The 19,202-nt window shown below is 38.1% G+C and overlaps 2 protein-coding genes across 3 annotated transcripts in view; one reads left to right on the top strand and one right to left on the bottom strand.

Annotated features, from left to right (window-relative positions):
* RO60 (Ro60, Y RNA binding protein) overlaps positions 1–245 on the bottom strand; it is a 15,163-nt gene extending 14,918 nt beyond the window's left edge. For both annotated transcript variants that reach the window (XR_004752890.1, XM_035333351.1), the window contains exons 1-2: positions 128–245; positions 32–65 (exon numbers count right to left, since the gene is read on the bottom strand). The gene's annotated coding sequence lies outside the window, so the exon portion shown is untranslated. The remainder of the gene's footprint in view (positions 1–31; positions 66–127) is intronic.
* Positions 246–302: 57 nt separating this feature from the next.
* Positions 303–18,497, top strand: UCHL5 (ubiquitin C-terminal hydrolase L5). Its single transcript, XM_035333355.1, has 11 exons — positions 303–519; positions 969–1,032; positions 3,130–3,235; positions 11,190–11,315; positions 11,400–11,461; positions 11,553–11,683; positions 13,182–13,245; positions 14,404–14,506; positions 14,907–15,020; positions 15,382–15,480; positions 17,879–18,497. Exons 1-11 carry the CDS (start codon positions 438–440, stop codon positions 17,921–17,923), a joined length of 996 nt encoding a protein of 331 aa, XP_035189246.1. The 5' UTR covers positions 303–437; the 3' UTR covers positions 17,924–18,497.
* Positions 18,498–19,202: the final 705 nt, after the last annotated feature.

Raw genomic sequence — 19,202 nt, forward strand, 5'->3', positions numbered from 1 at the left:
CCCCACCCCCGTCCCTCAGCCCCCCACTCGCCTCCGAGGCCGCAGGGCAGGGCCCGCCCGGCCCAGGGCAGCCCCCGACGCCGAGCAGCGGCGCAGCCCCGGCTCCCGGCGGACCCGGCAGCGCTGGCGGCTCGGGCAGGCGGGGCAGCAGCTCCCGTCAGCGGCCGCCGGACGCTCCCCGTCTCCCGCAGCCGCCTCCAGCAGCTCCGCCCGGCGGCGCCCTGACAGCATCCCCGGGCCCCGGATGGGGCCGCCCCCAGTGCCCGGATGGAGGCGGGAGCGCAGCCGGCCCCGGCCCGGCCCGTCCCCGCCCCGGAGATGGGCTGCGGGGGCTGCCGGGAAGGGAGCGCCGCGCCTCGGCCTTGCAGCGGAGCCGGTGCCGGCGGTGGCGGCCCTCGCGCGTTCCCTCCTTCCCCTCAGGGCCCGGAGCCGCCGCCATGTCGGGAGGCAGCAGCGCCGGGGAGTGGTGCCTCATGGAGAGCGACCCCGGCGTCTTCACCGAGCTCATCAAGGGCTTCGGTGAGGGAGCGGCGGCGGGCGGGAAGGGGGCGCGGGGCTGCGCACGGGGACGGCCTCTGAGGGCGGCGAGCCCCGGCCCCTCAGCGCTCGGAGCCTCCCGGCGGAGGAGCAGAGGGCAGGGGGTGGAGGTGGAGGTGGGCAGCCTGCGGGGGGCTGCCTCCGATCCAGGAGGTGAAATTTTATACGACGCTGGTTTAATAGCTGTAGTAGCGCAGGGGTTGCGTGGTTGTATCGGCAGGAAAGTCTACGCGGGATTTAGGTGATGGAAGCAAAATGATTTTGCCAATTAATGTGTAATTCCTGTCATGTCTTTTTTTTTTTTTCGTCACAAAGTCTAGGTACACTTCTCTTCTGTTTCTATTTAACTACTGGATTCATTTATTATTATTATTATTGGTTATGCCCCTTTTAAATGCAGTACTCGAGAAAACCTCTCTTTCCTTATTCAGGTTGTAGAGGAGCACAAGTTGAAGAAATATGGAGCTTGGAGCCAGAAAATTTTGAAAAATTGAAGTAAGGAACTTTTCTAACATGCATGTTTTTTTTTTAATTTACACTCGTGTGAACTCTCCAAAAGAAATGTAATAAACTCAGGAAGGTGACTTTTTTTTTTCTAATTTCCCCCAAAGTTAATTAGGCTCTTGATTTATAGAATCATTAAGGTTGGAAGAGACCTCCAAGATCATCTGGTCCTACAGTCCCCCTACGGTCAATATTCCCACTAAGCCATGTCCCCAAGCACCAGGTCCACCCTTTCCTTAAACCCCCAGGGACAGTGACTCCACCACCTCCCTGGGCAACCCGTCCCAATGCCCAGCTGCTCTTTCTGAGGAGAAATGTCTCCTCATTTCCAGCCTGGCACAACTTGAGGCCCTTCCATCGAGTCCTAATTTAATCAAATACTTGGTAATTAAATGACCTTTTATTAATGCCTTGGTATGTAAGTTAGCTTTTCTGTTTATGGAAAGAGATGATAATAGCAACCAGAACATGAAAAACTACTGATGACTTTGTCATTGGCTTGAATTATATCCTTTGACAAATTGCTTAACTTTTGGTCATCGCTTTTTTAAAACTTAACTCCCTTCTTCCCTGCATAACATGTCATTTTATCTGCTGTCTTACATAATTTACTGTAGTTATGCACTTGTGTAACCCATCTTTCCCGCAGAACCGTGTGTGAAGGTAAATAGTCACAGAATCACAGAATTTCTAGGTTGGAAGAGACCTCAAGATCATCAAGTCCAACCTCTGACCTAACACTAACAGTCCCCACTAAACCATATCCCTAAGCTCTACATCTAAATGTCTTTTAAAAACTTCCAGGGATGGTGACTCCACCACTTCCCTGGGCAGCCCGTTCTAATGTCTAACAACCCTTTCTGACGATAACTGATAAGTGGAATAGTTCTGTCCTTGTTAGACAGCAATAATTCTCTTGCCATTCTCTCCGCAGTGCGCTAAATGTTAATCTATGTTTGCAAGCAAGATTTTAAAAGAAAAAATCATTCAGCCTAGGCCACGTTCTACTGCAGTGCATTTAAGCTACACTTGTATATTTAATTTTTCCAAAGAGGTAGCAATCAATCTGGAAGGTACGATTTTAGGGGTGTTTTTTGGCTCACAGAACGTGTTTTGCAAGTGGCACCTGAACGGCAGAAATGTTGCCTCAGAAGTGGCTTATTTGCTGCCTGAGCCATGTACTTCATCTGGTGCTCCATTGGAATGTTACCTGTTTTGTCCAGAAAGTAACAGCTTTGCTTGCTTTTACCATCAGTTGTATATCTTCACAGTCTGAGTCCTCACCGGCTTCCTTCCTTCCCATCTACAGATACAAAATTATAACTTGAAGATGTTTTAAAAAAGTAATACATTAACACGTAGCATTTTTCAAATTCCCGCAACAGACCTACTCTTAATGCTGTCGGTGGTTAAGAAGAGTTTCTTATGCAGCACAGTAGCATGTTCACTTTTTGCAAATAAACCTTTTGTGGTACCTTTGTGGAGATAATCTTAATTTCAAACTGATATGATGAATGAGTTTTTGCTTTAATGTAGCTGTGAGTACTGAATACAGTGCTGCCTGCAGTAAAAGTTATTTTCAGTGCAAGACAGCAGTCTGAATAGCAAGACACGGTTTTAGTAGAGGAGAAAAGTCTTCCTGGAGTGATATGTCAAAACGTGAAGTTTCTCAAGAGCTGCTCTGTTCTTTGAATATTTTATTTAAGCCTAAAAGGAGTACCAAAGCTTCAGTTCCAGCTCATATATACCACTGGTAAATAGTTATCAAAATATTTCCCAATTGCTAACAAATTCAAAAGGACGTTGTGCAACTATTATAGTGACCAGAAAAACTGGTCCTGACTTATGAAAACTACTAAATGCCAATTCAGATTGGAATTGGTTAGCATATGTGGAAAGAAGTCTGAAGTATGTTCTGCCTAATTAAAAGAGCACATCCAAAATTTCCAGTGTGAGCTCCTAGTGTTCAGAAAGAAATAATTAACAGAATGACTGTAGCAGCATACGGTTAAATTACAGTATGTATTTCTGGCTTTGATGCTTTTCCTCAATACAGTTGTTTTTATTCCTATCAATTTTATTTTTTAGGCCAGTACACGGGCTCATTTTCCTATTCAAGTGGCAGCCTGGAGAGGAACCAGCAGGTTCTGTTGTTCAGGATTCCAGACTGGATACAATATTTTTTGCTAAGCAGGTACGGCAAGTTCAGTATTTTTGTTAGTTGTGTCATGAAATAGAACTTTTAATACTGAAAAGTAAACTAGCATTTTGTTAAAATGTATGCAGAAATTAATGCTTTGCAAGGTGGAATAGCTTCCAACAAGTCCTGTGAGACAAGAAACAGTGTATAAGATGATTAGCAAAGCAAATCTGATTGATCTGCCAAGTCAGACAGAAATATCATCAGGTATAGAAAAATAAATTAGTGTAGGAGGAGAGGGCTGACAAAATAAATAAGAGCAAGCAACTCTTCTGTACCATGAAGAATTACTTAATTTTTGACAGAAGGAGCAAGGCTTGTTTTATAATTAGCTTTTTTTATTGATGTGTGTGGTTGTTTTTGTTTTGTTTGTGTTTGGTTTTTTTTGAAACCACTTTCAACAAATCATAGGAAAAAATGTTTATTTCACTCCAGTTCTTGTCTCTTGTGTTTATCAAATACTCTGCAGTCAGGGCAATACGTTTCCAGGGTTAGTGCTTTTCTTTAAGACTTTTTAGACCATTTTGATCTGTAAATTTTAAGTTTGAAGTATTTAAATCAGAAAGTTGAAATTGAGTTGATTGTTTTTTCCAATGTAATCCATTGCGTTTTATTAAATACAGTGTAGAACTGAAATTCTGTGTTACCTTTGACAGGCTGCTGTGCATATTGATGTGTTGTTTACAAGCAAAAAAATCGAGAGAAAGCAACCAGAATGAAAGCAGAAGTGTTTAATATTTTTAAGAAACTTTTTTCAAGACATAATTGAAACTGTTCAAACAAGAATGATAGCGCTATACGTTGTAAACACAAAGCATGCATATCAAAGGGCAAATCTGAGCTTTCTGAGAAGCCTCACACACTCATGTTTTTTTCCACAAACACAGAAGTGCTTCCTATGTAAATTTCAGGATGTAAAGAATTGTCTGTGCCCTCTTAGCTAAAAACAGAAATGGGGAAAACAATGGAATCAGAAGGTATATTTATAGCTCACCTGACTACTCTGTATATGTGCTTCTGTTATGCAGATAAGTCTTTAATTAGTTTCTCTTAAAATCCTTTCACCTTACTGTTCCACGCTGTTGTGGCTGACTTTATTCCCTGGGCTATTTTAATACTATTTCTTAATTTTTCCCCTGCTGCAGCTCTTGAGTCCTGCCAAACAGTGTCCATCGTTCTTGGATACATCATGATCAGCAGTAGTTTACCTTTGTCTTTACAGCTTGATTGGCATCATAGGCACCGTTTTAGGTTATTCTTTCTACACAATCAAACCAATTGTTAATGATCGATAGGCTATGGCTATGGGGTAGCCTTGTTGCAAAGAACCTCAGAGAAAGTCCTTGATGCAACTGTCAAAGGGTAGCTACTTGGCGGGAGGAAGTAACTCAGATGTGATTGCAGCAAAGGTTGGTTTGTTTTTGTTTTTCAGATGAACACAAATTTATCCTCATGCAAGAGATTTCATCTCTCATTTCCTATGAGTAGGTAGCAGCTCAAAAGTTTCAAAGCATTTATTTGCTCAACTTTATCTGCTTTCCCCCCACACATTTTCCTTTTTGGAATGTGACACTGTTTAAGAGCAAGTGGCTAAGAAGAGCTTTGAGCTTTAACTTGGCTTTGCAGAATGTACATAAGAAAACTTAGATAATGATAGTTTTGCTAATAAAAATATGAAAAAAAAATCAAGGCTAACAATGAAAAAGCTTTCTTTGTTTTGTAGCATTCATTGAAACATACATATTTTGCTTTTTAAAATTAAATGCCAACATGTTAAACTTCTTGCTGTGGAGGTGAAGGACCTTTCTAATCTTCCTTCCTCCTTGGAAGGAGGTCTGACTCGTTAATTTAAGCGTGGAAAATGGTTTCCAGAAGTGTTTCCTATTTTAAAATAATAGTTCCTAGTTCTTCCACTGGATGACATTGAACATATAGTTCAAAAGTAACTTTAAAAGAGTTTAAAATTATAATCTGTTTGTAATGTTTTAGTTTGATCTGTTTGTCTCGTACACTGCCTTGGCAAAATCAAAATGTTTCTTACAGATGTAGCTTATGTTTCATGTCAGTTCACTTTTGCAGGGATTGAAGTATGGTGACTGAATGTCTAGTGAAGTTGCAAAGAAATGAAAATTAAAAGTCAAGAGATCAGTGAAAGAAGTTGGTTTCAGTATTTTGGCAGGAATGTGTAGCACCTGTTTAGTTCTGGTGGCCTTAACTAAGGCTGACTTCCTTCAAGGTGAGAGTCTTAACTCGATGAGCTGTGTTTTGAAGATTAATAGTGTTTTCTCAAGCAGGTGGCTGGTCTGACTATTTGCTGCCGATTAGAATATAGGAAGTCTTGGTCCTCCCATCCTGCCTCCTTTTGGCTGCATGGTTCTCTTCTTCTCTTGCGATGGCTCAGATGCTCATTGAACTTCCATGAGCCGATGCAGATTGTTAGCAAGCAGTTTTCTGAAGGTTTCCTGTGCTTATTTTTCTGGGTTAGTCTACTGCCACATTGTGAGATGTATTTGTTTAGTCTCACAATGAGAGTTTGTACAGACCAAAGCTGGTAAAGGGTGAGTGGGAACAAGAGCTTCTCTTATAGTAGAGGTGATGTTACTGTATTTCTTGAAAACAGTCTGTGAATCTTGCTGAGTCACACGGGAGCAGAAAGGAAGACAAAACATTGCTATTAAAGATTTCTATTGTAAAATAGCAACTTCTCCCAGCTGTCATGCAGCAGGGTTCACATCCCTTCTTTGTTTATTTTCCCTTTACTTGTTTAAGGCCAATCATATGGTGGCTTTGAGGAAGGTAGGGGTGTTGTCTTTCAAGAATCTTTTTATTATTATTATTTTTAGCATCTCAAAAAAATGTGATCAATATGATAACTATGTGCTCATTTATAGGATGTAAGCGCAGGACAAATAGATTTCTTGTTTGGATTAGCAAGATTTGTATGACTTTTAAGATTACCAGTCTGTTCGTTTCTTCAAAACTGACGTGACACTGGGGCAATAAAAATCTCATTAAGTTCCTTGGTTGCCTTTTTTTCCCATTCCAATACATTTTCGTCTTTTAAATGTTATCATCTAAAGAGATTGGGTATAATGCATCTTACTGCGGAGAAGTTCTAAAATGCTATTCTGAATCCTCTATGATCAAGACTAAGTTGTTACTATGCAACAACGATTCAGTATTGGAAAGAAATGATAAGAATTAAAAGTGTAGCTCCATTTCTGTTAAATATTAATTGAATATTATATGTTGAAAATTATTTAATTTGGCGAGAAACTTTAGATATAAAAGGCTACAACTCCTATACCCTGTCCAGCAAAACAGCTTTCGAACTGTCATAGGAAACCTGATTTTTATAAGAAGCTTTTGCATGCTCATATTTTGCTCCTACCCACTTTCATGATGGTGATGTTGTAGCTGAATTTTAAATGGCAATTCGATCTTGAACAAGGTTAAATCATGAGTATGCTGGGGAGGGGGGAGGAGTTGAATTTTAAAGTCTGTCAAATCTGCATGCGTGTTAAAGGCTTTTTTTTTTTTTTTGATTGGTCAGTTTTATGCTCACTCATCTTAAATCTGGCCTCCCTGTTATGCCTAGGTTTGATTTGGCCCCCTTTTTGGGGCCACACAACTCTGGATGAATTCCCCTTTGAGCTAGGATACCTAGGCACAATGAGGTGAGTTAAGGATACAATTTCAGCCTTAACTCTGAATTTCCTGATTTCAGTGTTGTTTCAGTAGGCCCTTGCCCTTATTTTTACATGCAGCAGTTACGTGATTGTACCACTCCATGCATTCAGCTCTCTGCAGCACCGTTTTGAATAGCTGTATTCTGTGCTGACCGCTGCAGAAGTGGAAGCATCTTTTGACAGAAAAGAAAGCTGTAGCTGTAGACTTGCATACTTTTTTATTATTATTTTAATAACCTTTTCAGTTTTTATTACTGAAGTATTGGTATAATGCCTTTATTTTGTGCCATGTATTTGTTTTGTGTTGCATTGTGATGACAGACCATTACAATTGTGATAATAAAACAATAACATCATTAATGAGGAAAAAAGTCTACAACTTCAGAAGCAAGATCTTGCTAATGATACTGTAATAAAAAAATAAGGTTTGTAGTTATCTTTGTGCCACTAATTAAAGCACATTAAATAACTATTTGTTTAAATTTCAAATACTTCAGTTCATTTACAACTTTTTTTTTTTTACATTTTCAGGTTTGGTAACGTTAAAATTGATCAGACACCCATGCTAAAGCAAAACGTGGGATAACAGATAACATCATAAGAAGTTAAATGAACTTGGAAACATGGAGATTTTTAATAATGGGATATAATGACAGGAAGATTTTATTTCTATACCAAAGGGTGACTTAGTTACGTTAGTTAGGAGTTTTAAACATTAATAAGTTTCAATGCTAAATTTTTGTCATTGGGTTTTGTAAAGGCAAATGTTTTATAATGCTTTGATGCTTAGGATGTAGACCCTTGAGATTTGCTGGTTATATTAGTAGTTACAGCACAGGGCCGTTTACAGGTTTTGTTTGAAAAACAGAATAGATAATCCATCGGATGGAGGATGTAATTTGAGGACTTAAAGTACTACAACCTTAAGTTGACCCAGAAACGTGAGCAGGATTCTTAGGGAAAGGTGCCTGCTTATGGAGTTGTGAACCTTAATGGGAGAGTGTGACAAAATAGCTTTGTCAAGTAGCTCCTTGCCATGGTTTGTTTTCAGCTAAGTGTCACTCGGCAATGCAGCAGTATTCTCAGGGGGTTGAGTCTGGCTTCTGCATCTTACTAGTGCGTGTGTATTGGTGGTTGGTTTGTGTTTGTTTTTCTTTTCAAATATAAATAAATGGAACTTGTAGCTTCCAACAGCAAAATGTTTCAAATATGGATGTCTGCTTGTGGTGGTACACTGCTTTAAGTCAGAATCCTTGAATATTGATCAAATCAATGTTCAAATGCTCCAGTATCAAATGCTCCAGGACTTACTGGACAGAAATGCACAGCAAGTTTGGGGATTTCTGGACAAATGCAGAAAATCCTCCATAACTCCTTCAATTCAAAATATTATGCTGAAAATATTTTTTTCTACGACAACCTGTGTGTACTGTCATGCTATCTGAGTGTAGAAAATGTTTTTGGTCAACACTGAGACACCTTGAATAACGGAGATATGTTGGAAGTTGGGGTAGATGGACATCCTGAGCATTTCTGCCTAAAAGGACTGAATAGCTTGCATGTACAGCAGTATTGGACTGGCTGCAAGCGGTGATAGGATGCTGAGCTGCCTAACAAGTAAGCCTTGCACTCATCTACCTTTGGTACCACAGTCACCTCCTTGGTCAGTGTAGTTGGCCCTGCCTGTGGGCTGCTGCTAGCTGGGCACCTCCTCCTTCCACCAGGTACTGCTCCCTCATCACCTGGCTCCAGCACCACGCTGTCCTTTTACACCAATCACCTGCCCTTCCCTCTGTTGCTCTGCTGGAGCACTCTCTTCTAACTGCTTTTTCCTTCCCTTTTGCCTCACATATTCTAGAGTATTTCTAGTTCTGTAACTTGTTTCCATTTCATTAGCGCTGGTCTAAGGTCTGCATTTTGTTCTGTATTTTGTTCTAGCAGTAAGACGAGATAGTTTGATGGTTCTTGTACACTTAAGCAGACTACTTCCACACTGCAGTTGGAATACAGAAGTGTCCAATATTTGCCTTTCGCTGTAAGACCACAAATCCATGCTGAGTTTAATTTTTTCCTCGTATTTTTGCTGTTAGTTCAAGCTCCTGTATCCAGCTGGTCTAGCTTCTGTGCGGATCTGTCTCTAGACTCAAAATGTCTCTTTTACTTTCCCTTCCCTTTCTGAATTCACTGTTGGGTCAGCAGTCTGCCAGAGCAACTCATCATTCCATCTTGATTTTTCAGTAAGAATTATCATCACGGTGTGCTCTCTGCCGTTAATTTCCTGTGTGAGTTATTCTGCAGCTGAAGTTTGCTCGAGTGTACCTTCATTTTAATAGCACGCGCTTCACTGCAGGGGTCTCTGCTGTCCTCCCTGCGTTCTTTCTGTGTCAGCTGAGTTTCTGCAATGTTTGTACCGCTGCTTCAGGCTGGCCCGCTGTAATCCACTTCAGGTCCTCCTGCTTTCAACCTAGTACACTTACAACAGTGTCTGATACCACTCCGCAGTCACACAGCAGAGAATCTTTTGTTCTTGGTTCCCCTTATGTGTTACAGTTTAATGATTTCAAATTATTTCATTCTATTAGTCTGTGTTACTCAATTTATCTGCTGCTGTTTGTTATTTCACTACCCTCAACTGATCTTCCATCCATGCTCTTTCTTTCCTAACTGTGCAATGCAGCCTTTAGCTTGCATACCTCCAGTCCATTTAAGTTGTTTCAGGTGCTATAATCTGTTCTACGTGTGTAGCTGACTCCCTTGGTTGTAATTTAAGACAACCAGCTTGTGTTTTTCTTAAACGAAGAAGTGTTTGGTTATTACTTCATGATCTGCACTATAAAGACATAACCTGAACTAAGAATGTCATGAAGTATAAAAAATAAATGTTGGATATGGCACGTAGTGTTAACGTAGTTGGATTCCATAAAAGATCAAGAGAAACAAGTGATGTTTCTGAGGCAGTTTCTGGAGCAGTAATGGAAATGCAAAGGACAATAATGATCAACAGAATTTAAATAAAGAGAATTAAAGAAAAGCAAACGTGGCCAGATTTTTGTGCCTGCTGTTAACAACTGATTGCATTCAGTGAGGAGAACTTGATGGTTTTGATTGTGAAAAAAGTTGTTTTGGGTGGGGGGGTTTGGAGTTCATTCTTCCCCCCTGCACCCTTTATTTCTTGTTGGAAGTGGTTTCGTATTCAGTCCTGAAATAATTTTCTTTTTTTGTTATACAAAAGCAACATTCTTTCTCCCAGTCCTAAGGTTTAAGTAGCATTTTCAATTGACAAATAGTCTCACAGGTTGCAAATACATTATTTTTCCCAGTTGTAGCTCACTGAGGAAAAAACTGCTGATGTGAAGTCTTTCAGGAATTACGGTCTCAAGTATGTTCTTTAAATGCTGTATATATATTATTGTGGATATTATTTAAAAACCATTAAAGGCATGACTGTAATGTGAAGGGGTTTGTTTATATTTCTAAAAATTTAGTATTTAGCATAAGTCTAAGAAACAGTAACACGATAGTAACTTAAATGTTATGTTGAAAAGGTTAGGCACATTGGAAAGTAAGAAACTAGTGAAAAAAATCTATTTTCATATGGTATTTATATTTCACATGGTATTCAGCAAGAAGTCTAAGGGAAAAAAATGTTTACATCTTGGAACACCTCTAAATTTATTACTCTCTCTCTAGGATGTTTGATATGTTTTGTCCAGCATAACCTTGTAAGAAAAAAATCCAGGTCAGGTTATGTGCTTTATTGCCCAAATGAATATTCTTTGAGTGCTTCTAATCCTGTTAGGAATACTGATTATTTGAACTATGTGAATGACATCCTCTTTGGGAGGATGACTCTCCTGTTTTTTGACATTAGATTTAATACAGTTTGGGCAGCTTGCCATGAGTAGTGTTTTACTGGTCATTCCACTAAAATCAGAGGGTTCCTCTTTTTTGTTGTGTCCTTGTTTGTTGTTTTGTCCTTTATTAATGGACAAAAAGGGAGGTAGTCTTAGTTTCTAACAGAGGTGTGAAACACTAGTTTAATCAATGACTGTTAACACAACATTCAGTGTTCATTTCATGGGTCTTCTACAGCAAAGTTGTTCCTGTGGCTACTCAGCTACATGTGCTGTCGTATTTGAGAGGGAAGCAGTAACGTGAATCAGCGAGGACAGTGTGTGTAACCAAACATGTTACCGAATTTAAACTATAATTTTGTTACCAGTACTGAGCAAATTCTCAACGTTTGCACTTTTTTGTAGGTAATAAATAATGCTTGTGCTACTCAAGCCATAGTGAGTGTGCTATTAAATTGTGCTCATCAAGATATCCATCTAGGAGAGACTTTGTCAGAATTTAAAGAATTTTCACAAAGTTTTGATGCTGCGGTAAGTGCCTACTATTTTCTATATTTTAAGTATCAGTGTTGTTTGTATGTTGGCTTACAATTTAACTTTTTTATTTAATTTCAGATGAAAGGTTTGGCACTAAGCAACTCAGAAGTGATTCGGCAAGTTCACAACAGTTTTGCCAGGTAGCAAGTGTTTTACATGATTTCCAGCTATGCAGAATTCAGGCAAATTCTTTTTGATCTCAGATATTTTTTTCTTACATTTGCTTTGCAGACAGCAGATGTTTGAATTTGATGCAAAGTCCTCAGCAAAAGAAGAAGATGCATTTCACTTTGTAAGCTATGTTCCTGTTAATGGACGGCTATATGAACTAGATGGATTAAGGGAAGGACCAATTGATTTAGGTAGTGCTTCATTTTTTCTGATCATCCTTGATTTTAACAATACCCTTGGTGGAACAATTTGGTTGTATATATGTTTTAGGATCAGATGAAGTTCTTTATTAAAAATATGTATGTTTTCGTAATATGCAACTCAGTCACATACTTCTTTGCGGTAATTCATATTTTTTTATTTTTGTTAATCTGAAAATCCATTTTTCTTTCTGCTTCCACTAGGTTTCTGATTATCTCTCATCCAGTAATGCAGCCCTATGGATTTCTAATACCTTCATAGTTTTGTTGCAAATAGAGAAGCACCAATAATATACTGGTGGTTATTTGCTCTCCTTATGTGAGGAAATAAGTTGTTTTCAGCTCTGTCTCTTTTTTATTCTCTGTTAGAGTTCCTGTTTCATGTCTTGTAGTCTTCCTTAACTCATGGTTCACGTAACAACTTTTATCTTGAAAAGTTACAATCCTATCATGTTTCTGCACTTTCTTTTGACTCTGGTATAATCCAGAGTGTTCCAAACTCTGTTTCCAACATCTTTTCTCAATGTGTTGACGATTTTGTTTATTTTTAGGCTGAGTAATGGCTTTCTGCTAAATCTCACCTTCAGTCTGGCTGCTGACTAAAACCAGCATATCAATCAATAGCATAACTGGTCACAGGATCATACAAGCTTTTTCATTTATTGTGCGGTCCTGAAATTGCTAGAAAGACATTATCAATTTATGAAATTACCTTTAGTTAGCCTAAAGAGAATCTTGAGAATCTTTAGTTGGTTCCAAGAGAAACAGGAGACTAAGTTATCTAGCATATATCCTTTTATTTTTTTTTTCTGTTTGACTTTTTTAACATAGTATTCCACAAGCAGTGTTAACTCTTTATTTCACCTAAATAGAATGGCTATGACTACTGTTACTTTTTTTCCATTTTCTGTCCTCTTTCATATTCTTTGGAACAATTGGTCACGTTTGTAGGCCTCATGAAAAAGCAAAACTTTTACTGGAAAATAATTATTTATGACAGAGAATAAGAAAATCAGTAGTGTCTTTTACTTCCTTATCTCTTACACTTTCATACAATATGAAGACTTATTAAAGGTATGATATGCTGTGCTCTTCCTCTGAAGAGTCCATCCTTTTTTTTATAGATTTCCAACCAGTTAAAAAAACTCTGGCCTTTATTGTGCAGTTACACTGGTTTGTGTTCTTTTGAAATTAGATTTTTCTTATGTTTTTTATCATCAAGGTAAATGTTAGATGCTTTTGCCATTAAAACTGAGTTTTGTTCTGTTGTTTTGGGAAGTTATCTAAATATAGCTATTCAAAAAAGTGTACTCCACTTCCCCAAAAGATCATGTGATCAGTTTGAGACTGCAGTTGCCTAGGAAGATTCTTGCCTAGGAAGAACTTCTTATATATTCTATCTGAAGCTGGTGCATAATCCAGAATTGTACAAGTTCTGAATTTGCAATAAGCTTTGAAGTAATTTTTTTATTATTATTATTTTTTCTAGGTGCGTGCAATCAAGATGACTGGATAAGTGCTGTACGGCCTGTCATAGAGAAACGTATACAAAAGTAAATGATCATGATGCTTTTAAAATACAGCTCCTTATATATGTTTAAAAAATACATCCTTATTCTTGATTTCCTTCAATTAAAGGCTTTCAACTGAATTTCTAAGGAATGAAGCTTGTGCATCATTTTATGCGCATATCACAGTGTGACTTCAGAACCTATTGCCCAACATGAGCCAAATGTGATGAATAGATAAGTCTCAAATACGCTGTGTTCCAGTATGATTAATCAAAGTAGGTATCTGTAGTGAAGAGAGATGCTGCTAGTACTCTGAAAAAGTGAGAGCAAGTTTAAATGTTAGACAGCTATGGGTCTTCACAAGTGAAAAACTCAGTGCCGTTACCATGGATAAAGTTTGGGTGTGCACGTTTAATTCAAAATACCAAGTAATAAATATATTCATACATCTGGTATTTATAAAAAACACTCTTTCCTTAGCTATGCGTACCAGATAATAAATATATTTGTACATCTGGTATTTATACAAAACAAACTTTCCTTATGTATGTTGGTTATTTTGGAAATTTCAATTAGAAAAAGGTACTATAGAAGTTTTGCAGCTTCTTAGCTGTGACCCCAAGTTACAGCCCTAAACATCTTAAAATTGATTTTATGTTGATTTTGGAAAATAATTTTGTAAATCTTTCACTTGGAGACCTTTATTTGGTAAGCAAAATATGACTGCCACACCCCATTCGGAGAATTTAAACTCCGAAAGGACTCTTAATCTAACTGTTGAATGTACTTTTCACATTGTATGAGGATGTTGCTGTCTAAAAAGTAACAGTAAGGAAGAAATAAAAACTATTGCATGCAGCAGTCTTGTACAAATTTTGTTGTCAGCCGTATCATTTTTTTTTCCTGGTGCCTTGTTTTTTTGAACACAGTTTCAAATATATTTTTTCTGACCACAGGCAGGAACAGTAGTATCTTGGAAGAGCAGATTATTAGGAATTCCAGTTTGGATAGTGCTAATCTGAGGTCTGATTTTATTTCATGACAGGATCTGATCTGTAGCACAACTTAAATTAGTAGAACTCTTTATGTTCCCTACCCAGCCCTCCAAAAATGTATTCCCTTATAGTGGAAGGAAATCCTGGAGGAGGCTTTTTGATTTGAGACTAATTTTGATATTTTTTTTTGTTGTTCCTTATTTAGATACAGTGAAGGTGAGATAAGGTTTAATTTGATGGCTATTGTGTCTGACAGAAAGATGATATATGAACAGAGAATTGCAGAATTACAGCGGCAACTTGCAGAGGTAAGTCACGGTATTTAAGTTAGTGGAGCAGTTCTTTGGTAACAGTTCTGTCTTTACTATTCACCTCCTTTTCAAGTACTAGGAGCAGGGAAGGATTACTATACCTGTCCAGTGCTGTGCTGGAGATACCTGGAGATACCCAGGGCTCACCTGAGTGAGCTACTCTGAGCACTCAGTACAGGATGGCCGCAGAATTTGGCTCTATGTCCTGGCTAACATGCTGTGGTAACTGAACCATTATTTTCCTAATTAAAAATAATAATAATACACTTAAAATTAACTGCAGAAATTCCTTGAATACTACAGTAACTGTAAGCAAAACTGAATCTTTCGGAAATAGAAATAGTCAAAAGGCAAGACTTTGCACTAATTTTGTTTAACACTTTCTGTTTTGTGGAAGGAGGAGCCTATGGATACAGATCAAAGTAGTAACATGTTAAGTTCTATACAGTCAGAAGTTGCAAAATACCAGATGTTAATCGAAGAAGAAAACCAAAAATTAAAAAGATATAAGGTATGTAGCCTTTGCTTTTTGATTAAAATATGGGAAAAATGTAAGAGAAAGCTAGCTGTTATGCTAGTTGTTATGTCTATGGGAGGCTGTTGCAATCAATTTGAGGGAATTGGATGGGTATTAGAAAGCCAACGTGCTAAATATTTTACATAAATTCACCAGCCAATCCTGAATTTACACATTACTTACCACCTTGCTTCCTTTTACCATAAGGCTTACAAGTCAGTTTGTATTCTCTGTAGTTCTCTGTTTTGTCAATTCTTTGTGTATTTCTCACTTTAAAAAGTTATTTTAATCACAGTGAATTTACTTATATAACAACCACATAATAATTCTGTTAACGTTTTAAATTCATTTTTAGATTGAAAATATTAGAAGAAAACATAACTACTTACCTTTCATCATGGAATTATTGAAGACTTTAGCAGAACACCAACAGTTAATACCATTAGTAGAAAAAGTGAGTATTTTTAGTTGAATTTATAAGAAACAAAACAATGTATTGCTGTAATTTTTTATACTTTAAAACACAGTCAATTGTCTAGGACAGCATAAATGGCATGGGTTCATTTATTGAAACTGCTACATTGAAATATATTGCTGGTTTATCTGATAGTCCCTTGTGATTCTCAAGTAGAATTCTTACTCAGATTGGAGATAGAGCATGCTTTTGCATAAAAATGTTCAGTCTCCTCCTTGATAACACAAATGAAGTTTTCTGGTGGTGATACAGGTAGAGGCAATCTAGTATCAGGTAAAGGTCATGTTACAGCACACAAAATCTACAGTACAAGCATGATTTAGGATTTTTCTACACTGAAAATTAAAAATTCCTTTTAAGGTTGTGATGTGGAACCTCAGTTATGTAGTAGAAGTTCTGCCATGCTACCTTAACATCCCTTTTTGAACTGAAAATAAAAGTATACATGTACAGATACCTATGTACAAGGCTGATCCCTTCTGCCAAGCCGGAGTCTTTAAAGCTGTTCTGGTGATTTATTTAGCTGTCAACGCTAGATGGCAACCTTAGCACAGAACTCTGGTAATTCAGAGGACTTGAAAATTGTTCTCATTGTCTTTGTCCAGGTACCAATTCACTGGCTCATTGCTTTGCCCTTTGTATAGTATCTAGTTATTAATATAAACCCTAATAGCAAATCAATGTTAAAGCGTGTTTTTTAAAGTGTCTGTCACCTTGACAAGGTTGTTAATTTATAGCAATATGGCTATTTAAGTACTTAAATTGTAATCAGATCATTGTACTAGCTTGTGTATCTATTGATGTGCAGCAGACAGTATCCCTCATTTTCAACTCACGTCAAAAAAGATCCATATATTATTACATTGAAAAAAAAAAAAGCTAAATATTATTTAATGAGTATATTCATTTAGCTAAACTTACTTAGAGTACGTTTGTAGAGTAGTAGTTTATAACAGTAACTTTAGTCTGGTTTTATGATGTTCTGATACATAGTTGAGGAGATGGGAGTAGACAATGAACACTCTTAGGAACTATCTGTGTTTTCTTGATGCTCATAAAATAGAATCAGAATCATTTACGTTGGAAAAGACCTTTGAGATCATCAAGTCCACCGTTAAGCCACGTCCCTAAGCACCATATCCACAGGTCTCTTAAATACCTCCAGGAACAGCAACTCTACCACCTCCCTGGGCAGCTTGTTCTAAAGCCTAACCAACCTTTCCATGAAGAAATTCTTCCCAATACCCAGTCTAAACCTCCCCTCATGTAACTTGATGCTGTTGCCTCGCATCCTATCAGTTTTTACCTGAGAAAAGAGATTGACACCTTCCTTGCCACAGCCTCCCTTAAGGTAGTTACCGATAGTAATGAGGTCTTCCTTCAGCTTCCTTTTCTCCAGACTAAACAGCCGCAGTTCCCTCAGCCACTCCTCATGTGTCTTGTTGTCTAGACCCTTCACCAGCTTTGTTGCTCTTCTCTGCACACACTTGAGCAACTCAGTACTGTTCTCGTAGTGAGGGGCCCAAAACTCAGCACAGTACTCAAGGTGCAGTGGGACAATCACTTCCCTAGTCCTGCTGGCCACGCTATTTCTGATACAAGCCAGGATGCCATTGGCCTTTTTGGCCACCTGGGCACACTGTTGAATCACGTTCAGCACCACCACCTCCTTTTTTGCCAGACAACTTTAGAGCCACTTCCCCAAGCCTATACCGCCTCATGGGGTGGTTATGCCCCAAGTGCGGCCCCCAGCGTTTAGCCTTGTTGATGCAGCATCACACAGCTTGATGTGGCCCGTTGATCTAACCTGTCCTGATCCCTCTGCAGAGCCTTCTTACCCTCAAGCCAGACAAACAGTCCCACCCAACTTGATGCTGAATTGCAGACATCTAGAGGAGTTATATTTGCTTAGATTACATGTCTTGGAACAAATCTTCCTTTAATTTTGAGTTCACCTGTTAATATTTTCCAGATAATCTGTATCTGAATATAATTTTTGCCTGAGAAGTAAAATATTTTCATTAGTAAGAGTTATTTTTAAGCTAAAAGAAATGAGTGGAGGTAGGAAAATTCAAAGTTAAATATTCTGTTTTAAAAAGAAGTGCTCCCACACCCCCAGGAATTTTGTAACTTTAAAGTTTCTTTTGTATTATATAAACGTATGCCTATATGTATCCTTTCATGCTGTTATACATAAAATAATAGTAGTAGTAAGCCAGCAGTAGGATACCTCTGAAGCATCAGAATATACATTTTGAATGTCTTTTTCTACAACATTCTGTGCTGAAGGTTCAGTAATACAATGTCTAGTCAGTCAAAGCTATAGAAGGTAGATCTGTCTTACCAGAGTTTAACGGAATCTCCCTTTGCTTTCTAGGCGAAAGAAAAACAGAATGCCAAGAAAGTTCAGGAGGCCAAGTGAAGATGACTGCAAAATACATACAATTATGTGCTTCTGAAACTATTTTCATGACAACAAATAAAACTTTTCATAAACTTTATATTTTGTCCAGTGCACGTTTGACAATTGTTACAGTTTGTCTTGTACTGTATGCACGGGTCAAATTTTTTTTCTTCCCCTTGCATCATGTGCATGTAGGGCTACTAAGTAATGTTTAGGTTCTCTTCGTCAAATTCAGTATTTAAAAGTCTGATTTCTGAAAGCTTGGGAAGTGGGCCTAAAACGCATAAGGAAAATGTACCCATTTTGTCCCACATAAGTATATGATGATGCAAATGCCAGAATTTAAGCATAAGCATGAGCTTCCTTTGCTCATCCCTACTAACAGTTGTTCTGAGCTCATCCCTACTATCCAGATGTTCAGTGACATGCCCTGTGTCTTTGTTTTTAAGAAGTCCATGTCTAATTTTTTTACAAAGTTGAAAATTATGAATTTAGCTGTAGAAACATTTGCAAAGACCGATGTATTATCTCAAAAGATCTGCATTGCTTTAGTAGAAAAGATAATAAATATTCCCATTTTTATTTTGGCAAACTTTCTTCCTGTGGTATTTTTATTATCCGATAAGGTAACTAAGATATGTATTGAAGGTCATCAGTCTTATGACTTTGAGTATATGCATTGTAATTTTGTCTTAGAAAGAAGGTACAGCATTGTCTCAGGGAGTTAGTTAGTATTCTTGGATAGAATATAGTACTGTTATACAGTATGTTGAAGTTGCCTTTAAAACAATGCTTTTTAATTCACCTTGGAAGGTAAGAGAAAATGTAGTCATATAAGAAAATTTAATTGTATAGGAAGAAGCCTGGAGGAAGATTCTTGTTCATAACATTGTACTGGAAGATGCTTGACCTGTCTTCTGTGAACCAAAGGGAGTGGAGCTTGCATAGCCTCCTACCCTCGTAGTGCTACTCAGTGTGAACCATGAAAAGGCAAACCATTCTGCTAAGGATAGTAACAGGCCATTGCAACAATACGTAATACTTCAATTACTCAATAATTAATTAATTAATACTCAATTAATTTAGAAAACTTAAAGTTTCTTCCTGGAAGGCTTGGACAAGAAATAAAGAAAAACAAGTAAAAGGACTCAGGTTGTTTGGAAGATGTTTAAAACTGGTAAAAGGTGTTGCTTTCACTTTGAATATAGTCATTGAACTGTGAGGTCATTTGATCTTGTAGGCTTGTATGATGAGAATGTACTCTATCCAGAAAACTTCTGGAAAGCTGGATACGAAA

The sequence above is a fragment of the Oxyura jamaicensis genome, chromosome 8 (assembly GCF_011077185.1).
Source record: "Oxyura jamaicensis isolate SHBP4307 breed ruddy duck chromosome 8, BPBGC_Ojam_1.0, whole genome shotgun sequence".
Classification (NCBI taxonomy): Eukaryota; Metazoa; Chordata; class Aves; order Anseriformes; family Anatidae; genus Oxyura; species Oxyura jamaicensis.